Below are 17,916 nucleotides of genomic sequence, written 5' to 3'. Positions count from 1 at the left end.
TATCAAATGAGGCTGTCTGTACACTGGTCAATAAAATGTATTCATGGTGTTACCATGGACAGAATGAGAAAGATTTCAGACTTACTCTAAAGAGGGCATAGGTACATCTTTGAGTGACTCAAACAAATGACTTGGCTTCTTACAGAATTAGAATAAACTAGATACACTTTTGTTTAAAGCTAGGATATTACAGAGACATAACAGTAATGCTAATATACATGCTGGCAAGTGCAAATAAGGACACTGATCATTATTTCACATTACAGTTTATTATGACATGCAACTGCCAGAAATCAAAGTCAATGCTAAGCAAAAAATAAAAAAAAAGCTACCCACAGCATAATATTCTCTTCATTTTTAGCCATTCTACCCTGCAAGATCCCTTTTTGATTAGCAGGAAACCTGAGAATAGAGGGTAGAAAATAATAAAAGAAGCCTGTGAATTACTGGATACTTTTTAAATGCCATGCCACCTTGCAGGAGAAACACCAGTTGAGACAAGCAGATATTTCCCTAAAGCAGTTTAAAATACCCTAAAGCATACATGTGGCATTGGTGAATGGATGACTCTGAGAAAGCTCTCTGCTTTGGAAGGCTGAGTGGCACAAATACCCTGTGTGGAAGAAGTTGGCATAGCAACTCTGCATTTGCGGTGGCGACAGAGTAAACAGGTGCATAAAACAACTGGAATGCGTCTGCTTCTCTACAAAGTGGTTAAATCTTGTAAAGCAGTTTTTTGCTTCTCTTCTCGAGAAACACAAACTCTTCAGTCTAATAAATTGAGGCAGTTAGTTTGCTGAATAGGAGAGGATATTCATGACTCATGGGAAGATTTATTCCCTGTACTTACCCTGTATAAATAAGGGGACATTTATTCTAAAAATAAGTCATTTCCTTCTCATAGTAGACACAATTCTCTGTTGACCGGAAAATGATATAAAAAAAAATAATAAGCTTTCTGTGTTTGTTAACAAATGCATTCCAGAGAAAAGAACTGCTTACCTGTTGACAACGGGTCCTCTGAAATGCGGATCATATGACCTTGGAGTACCTGCATTTAAAATAAAGAACTTTCTAAGCATGGAAGCCAATGAAATGGCAAATAAATATACATAAAATATGAATAAAGAAAAATTCCTATCTTAGCCAGTGCTTAGTGCAGTGTTGAACTCATTCTTTGGTCCAGTGAAACATCAGTTATACCTTGGACACAGCTGTCAATCATTTTCTCTCTCTCCAGCTAGAAGCAAGTCAGGGAAGAGTTGTTAAGCACCATATTCTTAGGCACACTGTGTACATATCTCCCACTGTTCTGAGCAGCAACATCATAGATCACAGCCAAGAGAGCAAAACTTGAAGCCCTTCCAGTCTGCAAAAACGCATTCTACCATCTGCCATTTCCAAGTGTTGCTGTGTACTTGTGAGGTGCACAATGTAAGAGAGACGTCTGCTTATCACACTTCTCCCTTTCCTCTCAGTACATGGAGCTTTCCTTTGAGAAATTGGAATACCAGTCACTATTGGTCCCTGCCATGTTGGCTATATCGTATGCAAAAATCATTATTATATTTTACTATACAAATGTTATTTTTATTGCTTTTGATTGTTATTTTTTAGATCTACTGGTAGACTTCATACCATCTGAAGAAATGCCCTAGTCATTCACTGTTGTAACATGAATTGTCATATATTACCCTTGTCTTTAAACGATACAAAGTAGACACAGAATGGCCTTTTCCCCCACATGTACTGGGTACACCCAGTAACAAGTTCTGTAAAATCATTTCTGGCCAAAGGTTTATATTTTGCAATTCTCACCCCCCTGACTAAAGGATTCCTGCTCCCTTCCTCTAGGCATTTGTCCCTATAAAAAGGCCTAAATTAAAGCCAGAATTTTAAAAGGGTCTGGAAAAAAGAGGCCTGTGTGTCAGCAATCTGACTCAGCCTGTACTCAATGGGGAAATTAGACCTGAGGACTCCAAAGCCTCTTCAGTGTAATCACAGGCTGAGGGCAGAACAACAGGAAGGAGAGGACAGACTTGGAACAGAAATTCAAGAGCCAATCAGTCAGCAAGTATTCATAAAGCACCTGTTATATGTTGAGAGCTCTGAGGGCATACAGAGATACATAAAGGATGCTTCCTGTCTTGGAGACCCTACAGTTGGTGGGCAAGATTGACATATTGATTCATTCAACAAACATTTCTTGAAATCTTTATATATCAAGTCTTATATTATAATACACAAGCAATGAATAGACTGTATAAAATAATAAAGTACTAAATTGTATGGTATTGGCTTGAAGTGTTACAAGAGTTCTGAGAAAGTAAGTTTCATCGAGGACTAGAGCAGTCAAGAGCATTTCATTCAAGAAGTGAGATTTTTCTGAAAGATTGGAATAAAATAAAAGGGAAAAGAGAAACATTCTGAATGGGTGAAACTAGAACTCCGTTAAATTCAGTAACTACATATTGATCGCCCATTATGTGCTCTGCATTGAAAGAAGCACTGCAGGGAATACAGGGTTTAATGAAACACAGTCTCTTTCTTCAACAGGCTAACAAAGTGGTGAGCAGGGAGAGAAATAAGAAAAGACCACAAGTCACAGAAAACAAGACAGAATATGATACCATAAGAGGGGGTACAAGGAAAGTATTAGGAGCATTCTAAGGAAGGAAAGGTCACATTCAGTTGAGATTAGTAGGGAAGAGTTCCTAGAGTCACAGTATCTTGAGATGGACAAGTATGAAGTCATAGAGTTAGGAACAAACAGCAAATGCATGGGGATGGTGAAAAGATCAGCCTGATTGGAGTCCTAGATAATCAAACAGAAGGAGGAAAACATAAAGCTAAATAGATAGTATGGAACCAGACTACAGAAAGCCTAAAAAACTAGGAACAGAAGGTACTTTATACATCCTAAGCCAACAAGGAGTCATAGAAGTATTTCTTTTTTTGCCTAGAACTATAACTTAATGCAAAAAAACAGTAGTTTCATCTTTCTCATATGAAGAAGAACCATTTTGATTCTAAATGTTATTTCATTCCCAGATCTCATGTGAGTTTTTCCTGTAACTTGGAAGGTAGGTAGCAATTTTAATCTGACTTTTCAGATGCTGGTTGTTCACAAGGACAAGTTATCTGAGGAAATACCCAGAGCTCAGAGTTGAGAAGGGCCAGTGGCTGCAGGACACAATTTGGGTATCCCCCAGGATAGGGGAATGCTAGGCCTCAGCTTCTAGAATAAACCGTAGGTTTACCTTCATTGTTTCAAGTTGTCACTTAGTTGGATAGGTCTCTTTCTGATACAAATTCTGTACATTTACATCTCACATCTTTGGGCTCCAGTTTGGGTATTGACAGTCATGGATCTTGGGTTATAGAAGGATTTTCAACAAAGGAATGACATGGTAGAAGCAGGGCTTAATTAAAGAATAATCTAGTGGCAGTATATAAGTGCTATCACAAAGCGCAAAGTCAAGGGGACCAACTACGAACCTATTGAAATAATAGAGGTGAAGTCATGTGAGCCCCACCCCAAATGGTGGTGGAAGTAATGGAAAGAGAGATGCATCCGTTATCACAGAGCAGTCATGCGGCTTAGGGGTTAGGAGCAATGGCTCTGGAGTCCGTCTGCCTATTCTCTGTCACTTACTAGCCGTGACCCTAGACAGATCATATCACTTCTCTGAGTCTCAGTTTCCATATCTGTAAAGGGTTAGTCACTCAGTCATGTCCAACTCTTTGTGATCCCATGGACTATAGCCCTCCAGGCTCTTTTGACCATGGGATTCTCCAGGCAAGAATACTGAAGTGGGTAGCCATTCCCTTCTCCAGGGGATCTTCCCAACCCAGGGACTGAATCCAGGTCTCCTGCATTGCAGGCAGATTCTTTACTGTCTGAGCCAACAGGAAATCCCATATATCTATAAATGGGGATGACAATAGTACACCATAAAGACGTTATGAGGATTAAATGAATTAATACTTGTAAAAATATTTAAAACACTGGTTGACACTTAGTAAGCCCCTATGTATATTCATTCTTAGTCCGAATTACATGACAAAGATAAAAAGCACTTGAATGGTAAGACTTAGGGTGTGAAAGAGAAATGTCAAAAAAAAAAAAGACCAAATAAAGAGATTTCAGACCTAGAAACTGTGATTCTCAGTTACTTCTGGTCTTTTACCTCAGTTTAAGGTTGATGTTATTAAAACAGTTGGGAACGTTAGCAAGTGGAAGAAACTGTAAAGTTGTTAGGAGAAAAAGAGCATGAGGCTGATTCAGCTCATGGGGACATCTAACTCAAAGTCCAGTGTTCAACTTAAATCAAGAAACTGAAGTCTTATGGAGAGGGAGAGGAATGACCTGGGAATTTGATGATGGAGGATAAAAGATATAACATTTAGAATGGATAAACAACAAGGTCCTACTGTAAAGCCCAGGAAACTACATCCAATATCCTGGGATAAACCATAATGGAAAATAATATTTTAAAAAAGAATGTATATATGTGTAAAATTGAGTTACTTTGCTATACACCAGAGGTTGGCACATCATAAATCAAATATACTTCAATAAAAAGATTTTTTTAAAGAAATTGAAGTCTGGGTCAAACCTTGAGATAAATACTTGGAAGTCATAACTTTATCACATGAAAAGTAATAAATTCCATAAAGAATATCAGGATCTGTTGTTATAGTGACAATAACAATAATATTTAATACGTTTTCAATCATTAAATGTTAAGCACTGTTCTAAGTGCTTTCATGCCTTATTTTGCTTACTTTGAAAAATAAATGTATTCTTTAGTTAGATTAGAAACTATTATTAGCCTCATTGTACATATGCAAAAGTCCAGACATAGAGAGGCCAAGGTACCCACTATCACCAACATGGTATATAATGGACCTGGGAGTCATACTGCCCTGTCTCATTGCAGCAAAACAGACTCCTGGGGTCATACCCTGCAAACCCAGCATGAGTTCCTACTCTGGGGGAAATGAGTAGAGTGTTTTCTGTTTGAGATAGCTGTAAATACTTCAGTTCTGACATAATTGTCAGCTTCTCCTTTTCTGACTGCCTTGTCTGCCTCTACCTCATGGCGACAAATACATTTCAGGGTGTCTAGTCACAATTTCTCTGGGAACTGATTTCCTCTCTAATCCACAGGCATGGTCTCTAGCCACCAAGTTTCTCCCTTGTAGCTGTTTCCTGGCAATCAGTGACTGGATCTGGTTTGGATATTACACCCAAACTAGGCCAGTCATTCATTTCTGGTCACTCTATCCCAGGGATTAGAATTAAAACAGACAGTGAAAGATCAGAACTGCAAAATGTAAAGCTTGAAGACCAGAGAAGCAGAGAAAGAAAGCTTTCAGAAAGAAATCACTGAAGCCAATGTATAAGAAGCAGCAAAGATGGAAATCTTCATAGACTTCAGCTTTCTGTTCCAGTCCCTACCTGAGACCTGGGTTGAGTTTTGTGTGATATATTATATCCTTATACTGAAGTCCTTTATCTTGCTTTTTGCTAGTTCACATCTGTTACAGGCAACCAAAGACTACCACTAATACATTCCCTCTCTTGATCTGACTTAAGGTTTCAACAACTCATTTTAACAGCATTTATTATATTCTTGCAATAAAAAGTTGGTAGGGATTTGAGGAAGAATTCTGGAGACTAAGTCTGCTTTCACAAATCTCAAGTGAAAATACGAAATATAAGCTTAAGACTAAAATTTCAACACTGGTGTTAAGAGCCATGACAGAGACATTCAGAGGGTGCCATGGAGCCAGAGGGCGTCATGAACAGATAGATCTCTTCACCTCCTGACTGGTGCTGAACTTGGGCTCTACTTTCCCCCAGTACTCAGGACCTGTGCATTGACTTGGAGAAAGAACACTAGTGCTGACATTCTTGCTGGTTCAAGATTTCCATCCCCAAACTGTCTGAACAGCTAAAATATACCAAAACCATTTCATCTAGCCCCTCCACACCAAATACTATAGTTCTAAAGGTCTGGGGTAGGCTTGTCCTATCAGATCACTCTGTTGCACAATCAAATTTGGAGACCACTAGGTCACTTGAGAGAATTTGGGAAATTCAGCAGTGGCCATAGGACTGGAAAAGGTCAATTTTCATTCTAATCCCAAAGAAAGCCAATACCAAAGAATGTTCAAATTACCACACAATTTCACTCATCTCACACACCAGCAAAGTAATGCTCAAAATTCTCCAAGCCAGGCTTCAATAGTATGTGACCGAGAACTTTAAGATGTTCAATATGGATTTAGAAAAGGCAGAGGAACCAGAGATAAATTGCCAACATCTGCTGGATCATAGAAAGAGCAAGAGAGTTCCAGAAAAACATCTACTTCTGCTTTACTGACTACACCAAAGCCTTGACTGTGTGGATCACAACAAACAGTGGAAAATTCTTAAAGAGAAGGGAATACCAGACCACTTGACCTGCCTCCTGAGAAATCTATATGCAGGTCAAGAGGCAGCAGTTAGAACTGGACATGGAACAACGGACTGATTCCAAATTGCAGAAGGAGTACACCAAGGCTGTATATTGTCACCCTACTTATTGAACTTATATGCAGAATACATCATGTGAAATGCTGGGCTGGATGAAGCACAACCTGGAATCAAGATTTCTGGGAGAAATATCAATCACCTCAGATACGCAGATGACACAAACCTTATGGCAGAAAGCAAAGAAGAACTGAAGAGCCTCTTGCTGAAAGTGAAAGAGGAGAGTGAAAAAGTTGGCTTTAAAACTCAACATTCAAAAAACTAAGATCATGGCATCTGGTCCCAAAAACTTCATGGCAAATGGGTGGGGAAACAGTGTCAGACTTTATTTTGGGGGGGCTCCAAAATCACTGCAGATGGTGACAGCAGCCATGAAAATAAAAGACGCTTGCTCCTTGAAAGAAAAGCTATGACAAACCTAGACAGCATATTAAAAAGCAGAGATATGAGTTTGCCAACCAAGATCCATCTAGTCAAAGCTATGGTTTTTCCAGTAGTCATGTACGGATATGAGAATTGGACCATAAAGAAAGCTGAGCACCAAAGAATTGATGCTTTTGAACTTTGCTGTTGGAGGAGATTCTTGAGAGTCTCTTGGACTTCAAGGAGATCAAATAGTGCATCCTAAAGGAAATCAGCCCTGAATATTCATTGGAAGGACTAATGCTGAAGCTGAAGCTGCAATACTTTGGCCACCTGATGCAAAGAACTGACTCACTGGAAAACACCCTGATGCTGGACAAGACTGAAGGCAGGAGGAGAAGGGGACAACAGAGGAAGAGGTGGTTGGATGGCATCATCGACTTGATGGACATGAGTTTGAGCAGGCTACAGGAAGTTGGTGACAGACAGGGAAGCCTGGCATAATGCAGTCCACGGGGTCACAAAGAGTCAAACATGACTAAGCAACTGAATTCTGAATTTTATTATTAACCTCTGTTTCATTCATGCACTGTCCTTAATTCTAGCTGTACATAACAGACCAAGCCTAATGAAGTAAGAGAAAAGCAAATCATTAGATATGTATGAGCTTTGGGAAACACACAATTAAGAGTAAGACATAACAGCTACAGGAAGAGAAGCAGAAAGTGACATTCAAGAAAACTCAAGAGTTTCAAGAAAGAAGGATTATAAATTCCACAGAAATATTATTAAGTGAATGCTTATTTGTACCAGGAACTGCTATAACAGCTTTACACACATATGTCATTTTTTATAATTTTACACAAACACAATGTGAATAGTACCCCCTTGAACTATGCAATACAATAGCACTGGCATATTTATTTTGTCATTTAATGCTCTCAATAATTCTATGATGTATGCCACTGTTATCCTTCCATTTTATAGATGAGGAAGTTGACTCACAGCTAATTTGCCTTAGCTCAGTCAGCTAACAAGAGGTGGAGGTGGCATTCAGTCTGACCCCAAAGCCTCTGCAGAGCTACCTGGCAGTAAACTTCTCAATAGTGACCTTAGAGAAATTTCATAGATGAGTGGGGAAAGAAAATATATTGAAAGAGGTTGGAAACTTATATTGATCCTGTAATTATTCTTTTTTCAAAAAGATGGGCAAAACTGGTTTAAAAGTGTCTAGGCTGGCTTCCAATTTTTGTGTGATTTGTACCTTACAAAGTGAAAAAGTGGATTGTGGTGTAAATGAAACGTTATTGTCAAATCTTCTGAAAAGCTGACACTTTTTGACTGTAATTTCTGGCTGCCTTATATTTCAGTTGCAAATACACTAAGACCTCAGTCAAATGATAAGATTTAGCTGATTTCATATAGTAATAGCAGGTGGAAAGTGATAACTTCACCCTGCCCTATGCGCTGACAGAATCCGTATTGTCATGCAAATTTTTTATTTCCTGAAATCAATACAGGGCATTGCTTTTTCTGAGGCTCTCATGTGCTCTAATTGCATCTCTGGAATAAATAGACTGAGGGACCAGCTAAGTAAAAAGAGCTATAATGCTTCACTACCACATAGCTCAGCTAATTAAGTGCAATTTATATTTCTCACTTAAAGGAAAAGAAAAGAAATTAAGATTAGGTAATCATTTTAAAAGCTTCATCAGTTCTTATGACTCTCTGATCACCAAAATTGTTGTGATAATAGAATCACTAAAAATTATTCATTATAGACAGTTGCACATTTGTTATTATAGCTAACAGTTTATATTGCAGGCATACAGTGCAATTTTTTCTTACTAGAAATAATTCCTGAAGATTATGAAAAACAGTCCAGGTAATTAGTTCAGTTTATGGATGTCAACTGCACATGACTCAGTCAAATGAAAACAGCAAGATAAAGCAGCTGGTCATGACCAGACACTTTTCTTTCTTAAAAGCAATCTGATTCTCAAAGAAAATGACAATATATCTACCACTGATCATTTAAAGCAAAAATCTGAGACATTTAATGTTATGCCTTCAAGTGTTCTCCTTCAGATAATCTAATGTGACTTAAGAGTGTGAAGGGGGAACTAAGGTGGGGCAAACAACTATCCAAGAACTTAGAACTATTATGAGCAAGCACATCAGATAACTTTCCAACAAGCATGGAAAAATAATGTGGTACAAAGTTGTCTTACTTTAGTATTCTACAACAGGCAGTTGAGAATTGGGAATAATTAAATACTTGTTTTACTTTACTTTTCAAATATGTTTATGATGGTGTGTCTATAAATGAGGATCTGTCATTTTATCAAAGGAAGAGGTTTTCTTCCCTCTAAGGAAGGACAAAGAGCCATATTCCTTGCCATTTCTTAGTGGACAATGTTCCAATTTCACAGCCCATATGGCCTTTCTCGATCTGGCCCATTCACCCGCCTCATCTCCTACCATCCCTCACTTCAAACTTGATCTTTTAGTAATTCTGAACCGCTATGGTTCCCCTCCAAAAGTGACTCAGCCAGTAAAGAACAGTGGATTCTTTACCAGCTGAGCCACCAGGGAAGCCCAAGAATACTGGAATGGGTAGCCTTTCCCTTCTCCAGTGGATCTTCCCAACCCAGAAATTGAACTGGAATCTCCTGCATTGCAGGCAGATTCTTTATCAGCTGAGCTACCAGGGAAGCTCCTATTTTATACAGTGCTCTCTGAATAATAGGACTTTCCCCTCTTTGTTCCCTTGGCAATGGCTAAAGGAAGTCTACAGTTCTGCTCACAAATTTCCCATTCATTTTCAAGAAGGACAAGGACTAAAGACATTCTACTGGTCAATATGCCAGTAAGTGGAGCCCACTTTGACTGGCCCCTACATCATGGTAGCTAATTCCATTCATCTTTGGGACATATATTTCTATTATTGCACGTGGTATACTGTATTGTTGCATGTGGTATACTGTACCAACGAGTTGTTTGTTTACATGCTGTGGTAGATAGATGCTCATGTCCTAATCTCCAAACTTGTGACTATGTTACCTTACATGGCAAAAGGGACTTTGCAGATTTAGTTAAGTGGAAAATCACAAAACATAGAGATTATCCTGGATTATCTAGGTGAGCCTTGTATAATCACAAGAGTCCTTAAATAGGAAAAAGGGAGACAGAAGAGTCAAAGGAGATGTGACAGCGGAAACAAGGTCAAAGTGATGCAACACGAGAAAAACTTGACTGGCCGTTGCTGGCTTTGATGACTGAAGTGAGTGATGAGTCAAGGAACGTGGCAACCTCTATGCTATGCTATGCTAAGTCACTTCAGTCGTGTCCGACTCTGTGCGACCCCAGAGACGGCAGCCCACCCGTCCCTGGGATTCTCCAGGAAAGAACACTGGAGTGGGTTGCCATTTCCTTCTCCAATGCATGAAAGTGAAAAGAGAAAGTGAAGTCGCTCAGTCATGTCCGACTTTTAGCGACCCCATGGACCTCAGCCTACCAGGCTCCTCCGTCCATGGGATTTTCCAGACAAGAGTAGTGGCAACCTCTAGAAAGTGGAAATTTAAGAAAACTGATTTCTCTCCCATAGAATCTCTAGGAAATAATGCAGCCCTGTGACACCTTGATTTCAGTCCACTGAGACCTATTGTGGACTTCTGACCTCCAGAATTATAAGTCTGTGTGATTTTAAACCACCTCATTTGTGCTAAGTCATTACAGCAGCAAGAGGAAGCTAATACACATGACTATTCCTCCTATTGGATTGATAGCTCATTTAGGGCAGAAACTAGACTTTGGGGATTGCTCTATTGCTATTATCTGCTTCAGTATCTGGTGTATACATAATAGGCATTCAATAAATATTTATAGAGTAAGTTTAAAAATAATGTCAATGTAATTGTGAACTCTTCCCTGGTGGCTCAGGTAGTAAAGTATCTGCCTGCAGTGCGGGAGACCTGGGTTCAATCCCTGGGTCACAAGATTCCCTCGAGAAGAGAATGGCAACCTGCTCCAGTGTTCTTGCATGAAGAATTCCACCGAAAAGTCTGGTGGACAACAGTCCATGAGGTGGCAGAGTCAGACATGACTGAAAGACTAACACTATTTTAATTTAGGTTATAAAAATACAAATAGGAAATCAATCTTAACAATCATCAGCTAATTATTTTAGACAGGTTTCAACTTGGATTAAAAGCAAGTTAATAGACTCCTAAAAACACACTTCCATTAAAAAAAAATGACTCCCTTATCACTAACACTAATTTATCATTCATTTTGTAATGTCAAGATCAGTAGGAGTTAACAAAGGAAGTAAGGGAGACAGTACCTCATACTGGTGAGTAAAAATTGCTATCAAATTACCTGGCATCAAATGTCATCTCTGCCACTACAAGCTGCATGATCTTGAGAGAATTGCTTTTTTTCTCTCTGAAGTTCCATTTTGTCATTTATAAAGTGATAGATAGTAGCAAAAAGTACAAAATGAAAAAAGAAGGAAACAATTTCTTTCTTCAGGATGACCATCTAACTGGAAAATAGTAAAGTATATGTAAATCACCTTTATAATGAAAGTCAATCTGTGCAGATCTAATGCAACCCAACTTTAGTTGGATTGTCACACTGACTATAAGTGACACCAACAATTCTAAATGCTTTCAATGACTGAGCTGGGTGTAACATTTATGAAATCACTTTTTGAAAGAAAGAAATTTTGAGCATGCTTAAAGGATAGAATCTTGTGTCATCTGGGAAAGCTGGACAAAAGCACATGCTGAGCCAGAGCAAAGAGAGAATCTGGGGGAAGAAACATGAAAGCAGTTAGTGGAATGACGCACACCATCAGGAGCTGGAGGATTTACAGAGCCCCTCAAGTCTTCTGGGAAAGTAACACAATCGTCACATGTTTATGCTTCTGCATGATGCAGAGGAAACGGAAAAGCAAAGGCAGAGGAACCAACGCGAAGATTGCTGTCATATTTCAGACATAAGGTGGTGGTAGGTGCCTGACTGAGACTGTAGCAATGAGAGAACATGAGGCAATTCCAGAAGCACCGCAGAGGAGTACACTTGGTAGGGGTGAAAGAAAGGGCATAGTACCATGCTTCATCACTGCATCATGGCAATGTCTCTTGCAGAAAATGATATGCCTTACAGAAACTCCTCTTGAGCAGAAATATGACCCCACATTGGACATGGCAAGATGAACAGATATGCAAATAAGACTCCTTCAGCACTGATCCAAACCAAACAATACTATGGTATCGTGATCTTTTGATGGTTGTTCTTCCCCCATATTGAAAAACTTCCTCAACATATGAATGACAAAACACCCTATGACAAAACACTGAAATGTCAAATCTCTTGCTTTAAGATTTTTTTTTAATATTTTTTTCAAAGATTTTTTTTTTAGGGGGCTTCCCTTGGGGCTCAGCTGGTAAAGAATCCACCTGCAATGCGGGAGACCTGGGTTCGATCCCTGGGTTGGGAAGATCCCTTGGAAAACGAAAAAGCTACCCATTCCAGTATTCTGGCCTGGAGAATTCCATGGATTGTATAGTCCATGGGGTTGCAAAGAGTCGGACACGACTGAGCGACTTTTTCACTTTCACTTTAAATCCACAGGGTTGGTTTCTAAATAGCTTGCATCATCATTTGAAATAATCTGCCCTATATGAACACAAATTGTTAACATTCAGTTAGAATGTCAACCTTAGAAGAAATACATAAAAAAAGAAACCTCATGTCCACTGAGCAAGCAAAAGAAAACGTACATAAAACACTCAGGCTGCTTCCTAATAGACCAGTTTTATAGGCAATGCTGAAAGATGCACGGTTGGGGGCAATGGAAATGTACTTCTGAAAAAATGATTTTCCTTGACTACTGTGACAAAGCACTGAATTTGTGCTATAGAACAGCCATGAATTACTGGATAACCACACATCTCAGAATAAATAAAATTATCAATCAATATTGATTTAAAAATAGTCTGGAAGCAAACAAGAACATGAATTGAGTTTGAAGGTTATCAGCTTGGGTTTTCTAATATTTCTTTCTAGCCATATTTGTATTTTATTGCTCAACATGAGGCACTTAAAAAAAAAAAAGACCAATAACATACTCTAATTACACTGAAGCAACTCCTTATTTTCCAGTTTTCATAGGTTATATATTTCATTAGCATGCCAAGCCCTATTCCCATACCTCCAAGAAACTATAAGAACAATTTCACAACCAGAGATAGGAAATAAGGAGCATATTTACTTACCCTAAAAATAAAAATAAGTGACTTCATCTGGCCTTTCCATCTACAGAGTTCAGGCAAGAACACAGTGAATGAATAAAGGTTAGGGAAAATGATAGTTTTCATCATTATATAAATATGAACATTAACTTTTGTAAAACAAAAAAGGAGAAAATTACCTTTAAAGCTATAGTTGAGTAAAAGACTTCTGTTGAACTTAAGAATAAACACTACTAAAGAAAAATAGCAAGAATTGGTCAATTTATCACAAGTGCATAAAGCATTTTGGTAGCTGGTGATAACATCTCTTCTACTTCCTCATATCACCCAGAGGTTATTTATGAGAACAAAATTAAACTGCTTATCAACTCTGACTTTTACTACAACTCAAGATGATGGAAGATAATAATCACTGGGAAAACATCCCTATTCCTGGGCCTCAAATGTAAGAACGAAAACATATTTTAGTGCATAATTTCTACCCACAAAGCATCATGACCAACAAATAAAAACTGCAGATGGAGTGCACTATTAGAATCTGTATCATGTGGATGCCTCTACTTATAAGACAACTGAGGAAAAATTGTGGTCAACTATGGTTTTTAACCAACTGGTCAAACTAGTCACTTATAATGACCATCAGGGAAAGAGCAGCCATCAGGGATACACAACCTATTTCATGATCCACTCTAAACTGTTAAATCTACTCAGAGAGAGAGCATAAGAGAGAGACTGATGTTCTTTTTTCTTAGTGCTGTGGGTTGGGGTGTGTTACAGAACAAGATATTCAGTTGGAATGGATGCCTGGGGACTTATCTCACTCCTTCCTGGAGTCCTGTCTCCTTGGATCAAGTCAAAGATAAAACAGCCTGGTTTTTATACTTGTAAAATCTATAGAACATATGTGAGGCAGAAATGCTCATGAATTTTTTTTCCTTTTAGAACGGATTTTTCACAAAAAGTGTAAACATATTTTAAGTTCAATGTCAAAAGAAAACTTTGGGGGTTTATTTCTTTTACATTCTGCGCTGATTTAGAGAAGGGAGGGAAAAAAACTAGGGAAGGGAAATCTAGCACGAAAGACAATGACTTGACTAAATAACCTGCCATGACATTGTGTGTGTGTGTTAGTCACTCAGCTGTGTCCAACTCTTTGAGACCCCATGGACTGTAGCCCACCAGGCTCCTTTGTCCATGGGATTCTCCGGGCAAGAATACTGGAGTGGGTAGCCATTCCCTTCCCCAGGGACTGAACCCTGGTTCTCAGGCATTGCAGGCAGATTCTTTACCGTCGGAGCCACCAAGGGAGCCCTGACATGCCACAGCAGTAGATACATGGAACTGTGAAGATTAAATCTAGAAGTGAAAGTCTGTTAGCTTCAATTCCAAAAGCATGAGAGGTTCAAATGTTTTTCCTTTCTCTCTTTCTATAAAAACAACTAAATATTCTGAATATAAAGTTTAAAGAATATTTTTAGAGCACTGGAGAGCTGACAAAACAATGAAGAAATGCCAGGCTCAAATCAAAGTGAAAGCGAGAACCCTGAGAGAGGAGAATACAGCTAAAGTCATGATAACCCCAAGGATACTTAGCAACTTAGCAAATTCAAGGAGCAAAGGGGACAGAAGATCCAGGCCAGAGGCTGCTCAAGATGAGCAGGAAAGTCCAGTAGGAAATCGTTCCTCTGCTAAGCTGGCACTTCAAAGGACTATACCCTCAGAATAAAATGGACCTTACCCTTCAGAAAGTTACCGTGACACTGAGCAGTAAGATGGGCGAAAACACTCTCATTTGAATTTGCAGTATATGTGAAGTTAATCTGTATGGGTTCCTAAGAAACTGACAGACAATAACAGACTTCTGTTCAAATTCATCTTTATTCTAAGAATTCTCACAAATAATTTTCTAACGAAATAGGCACCTCACAATTAAAAAAGCAAATTATAGAAGGAAACTAGACAACACACACACACACAAAAACTCGGTAATCAACACACAATAAAATTTGACTAATAAAGTCTTTAAACGTTTAAATCATTAGTCCCAGATTATAAAACAACTATGCTCACTGTTTTTCATAAATAAAAAACAAGCTTGAAATTAAATGTGAAAAAGTATATAAAATTATTCTGCAGATTTGAAAATGAATCAAATCAAATCTGGAAGTGAAAATACAGTAAATGAAATGAAAAACTTAGTAAGTTTGACATCAGATTAGACACAGCTGTAGAGGCAATTGGCAAACTAGAAAGTAAGTAAAAATAAATTATTCAGAATGTAGCATAAAGAAACTAAGAATGAAAAAATATTAAAGCATAGTTGATACACTTGAGTACAGAGTGAGAAGTTTTACTACCTGTCAAATCAGATTTCCAGAGAGAAAGAATAGAAATGGTGGAGAGGGACAATGCAAGAGCACAGAAGTCTACATCTAGTGGCATCTAGTGTCCCTATGTCATGTTCCCCAAAAAAGGGTGAAACAGAGACACTTTTCAGAAAAAAAAAAATAAGGCATGAAGGCTTGCCATTAGCAGCATCACACTGAAATATATTAAGTATATATATTCCTGGAAGAAGAAACAGTAAGTCAGATGGAAGGTCTCTGATGAAAGAAGAAATCTAAACACCTAAGAAGGGAGAACAATCAGTGGCTATAGAAAGCAACAATAATAGAGTATGTGGGGTTATAGAAAACAAAAGAAAATTATGGCAATTATAGAAGGTAATCAAAGACTTGAAGTATTGTACATTTTTTGTATTCTGTAAATAGGAAGTAAAATATTAAGGAGTTTTAAATTTTAATGAGTATGCATGCTACAATATTTTAAAAAGCAGAATTGGTAAACATTATTTTGAAAATGTTATAGGAAGGAAAATGGAATAAGAAAAATTAGCCAATCCAGAATCAGATAAGAAAGAGAAGAAAATCTTTACAGAACAGTTAAGGCAATGAAAACGTACCATGCAGGTTTCCCTTGTTATCCAAAAGCAGAGCATTTCTATGAAAATTTTAGTACGCCAAAATGGCATTAAGCAAAGAAGCAATTACCATAGGACACATCTTGCTAATAGATGCACAAAATAAATTGAGATAAAGCACAGATGCTCACAGGCACAGTTTAAAGCTGTGGCAGTGTGATGCTGAGACACTGAGGAAGGAGCCTGGTGTGCCTCTCTTGCTGCCTAGAATGCCTGCGGCCTCTATAAGAGGTGCATTGCAAAACAAGTGCTGAATGCCATTTCTACTTTTCATCTCTTTTTGTAAAAGTGAAAATCATCTTCTGATATCTTTCAGTTACTAAAAACAGATACAAATACAGGTCTGTCATAAAAAGCAAAGAGGTGCAAAGTGAACTTTTGAGAAGTAGGGTATACCTATATAAGGTGATCCATATTGTTAATGGACTGAATCCTTGTATCCTTCTCAAATTCATATATTGAAGTCCCAGCACTCAATATGATACTATCAGGAAGAAGGCTCTTAGATGAAGTCATGAAGGTGGGACGCCCACAATGGGATTAATGTCCTCATAGAAGAGGAAGGAGCTTCCCAGGTGGTGCAGTGGTAAAGCATCCACCTGCCAATGCAGGAGACACAGGAGACGTGGATTTGATCCCTGGGTTGGGAAGATCCCCTGGAGTAGGAAATGGCAACCCACTCCACTATTCTTGCCTGGAGAAGTCCATGGACAGAGGAAACTGGCAGGCTACAGTCCAAGGGTCGCAAAGAGTCAGACATGACTGAGCAACTGGACATGCACACACGCAAAAAGAGGAAGACAGACCAGAGACAACTCTCTCTGCATGTGGAGACACAATGAGAAGGCAAACATCGTCAAGCCAGAACAAAGGCTCTCAGCAGGAACCAAATCAGCCAGCACCTTGGTCTTGGACTTTCCAGCCACCAGAATTGTGAGAAAAAAATGTCTGTTGTTTAAAAGCCACCCAGTCTGATATTTTGTTGTAGCAGAAAAGACATATATAAACTCAAATATATTGACAATTACATTCAACACAAATGGACTAAATGTGCCTGTGAGAAATAAAAATTTTTATACTAGATAAAACAAATCCAACTATATGCTATATGCATATCCAAAATAAGAATATAAGAAAGTTGAGGTAAAAGGATGAAAAAAAGATATGGCATATAAATCATAACCAAAAGAAAGGAGTTGTATGTAGTCTCTGAAACAGAAATTACAGTGGAAAGCATACTAGCATAAAGAGGGTCACCTCATAATGATAGAAGTTTCAATTAACCAGAATGCTGCAATAGTTGTAATTACATGAAATTAATGAAATTTTAAAGGTACTTGTATAGAACTACCAGAAAAAACAGACAAATTCACATAGGGTATTTTAACGTGTTTTCTCAGTAGTTTATCAAATACTATGATAAAACAGGTCATAAAACCCCTATGGATATACATTCTTTTCAATAAATGTGATAGAACAATGGATATACACAAAGAAAAAGATAATAATCATTTTGGACTGCTACCTCACATCAGACATGAAAATTGATTCCAGATAGAAAAACTTAAAGTGAAAGATAAAATTATAAAATCTCAGAGAGATTTATTGAGCAACAGGAAAAAAAAGGACTAGATACTAGGGAAATAAATGATAAATTTAACTACAACAAAACTAAGAAATTCTGTTTTCAAAGGACTCACTAAAAAGTGGGATAAGACATTCACAGAGGATGCTAGTAACACCTATAACACTGAATTACTAATGCCCAGAGT

General features: G+C 38.1%; 1 protein-coding gene across 3 annotated transcripts in view; it reads right to left on the bottom strand.

The window, feature by feature from the left end:
* Positions 1-17,916, bottom strand: part of SLC44A5 (solute carrier family 44 member 5) — a 431,009-nt gene that overhangs the window by 180,017 nt on the left and 233,076 nt on the right. For all 3 annotated transcript variants that reach the window (XM_070786302.1, XM_019957254.2, XM_070786303.1), the window contains one exon: positions 1,003-1,051. In XM_070786302.1, the coding sequence (XP_070642403.1) occupies positions 1,003-1,051 (49 nt within the window). The remainder of the gene's footprint in view (positions 1-1,002; positions 1,052-17,916) is intronic.

The sequence above is a fragment of the Bos indicus genome, chromosome 3, assembly GCF_029378745.1.
Source record: "Bos indicus isolate NIAB-ARS_2022 breed Sahiwal x Tharparkar chromosome 3, NIAB-ARS_B.indTharparkar_mat_pri_1.0, whole genome shotgun sequence".
Lineage (NCBI taxonomy): Eukaryota > Metazoa > Chordata > Mammalia > Artiodactyla > Bovidae > Bos > Bos indicus.
The sequence above is the reverse complement of the archived record's forward strand: the minus strand, read 5'-3'. Positions and strand labels throughout refer to the sequence as shown.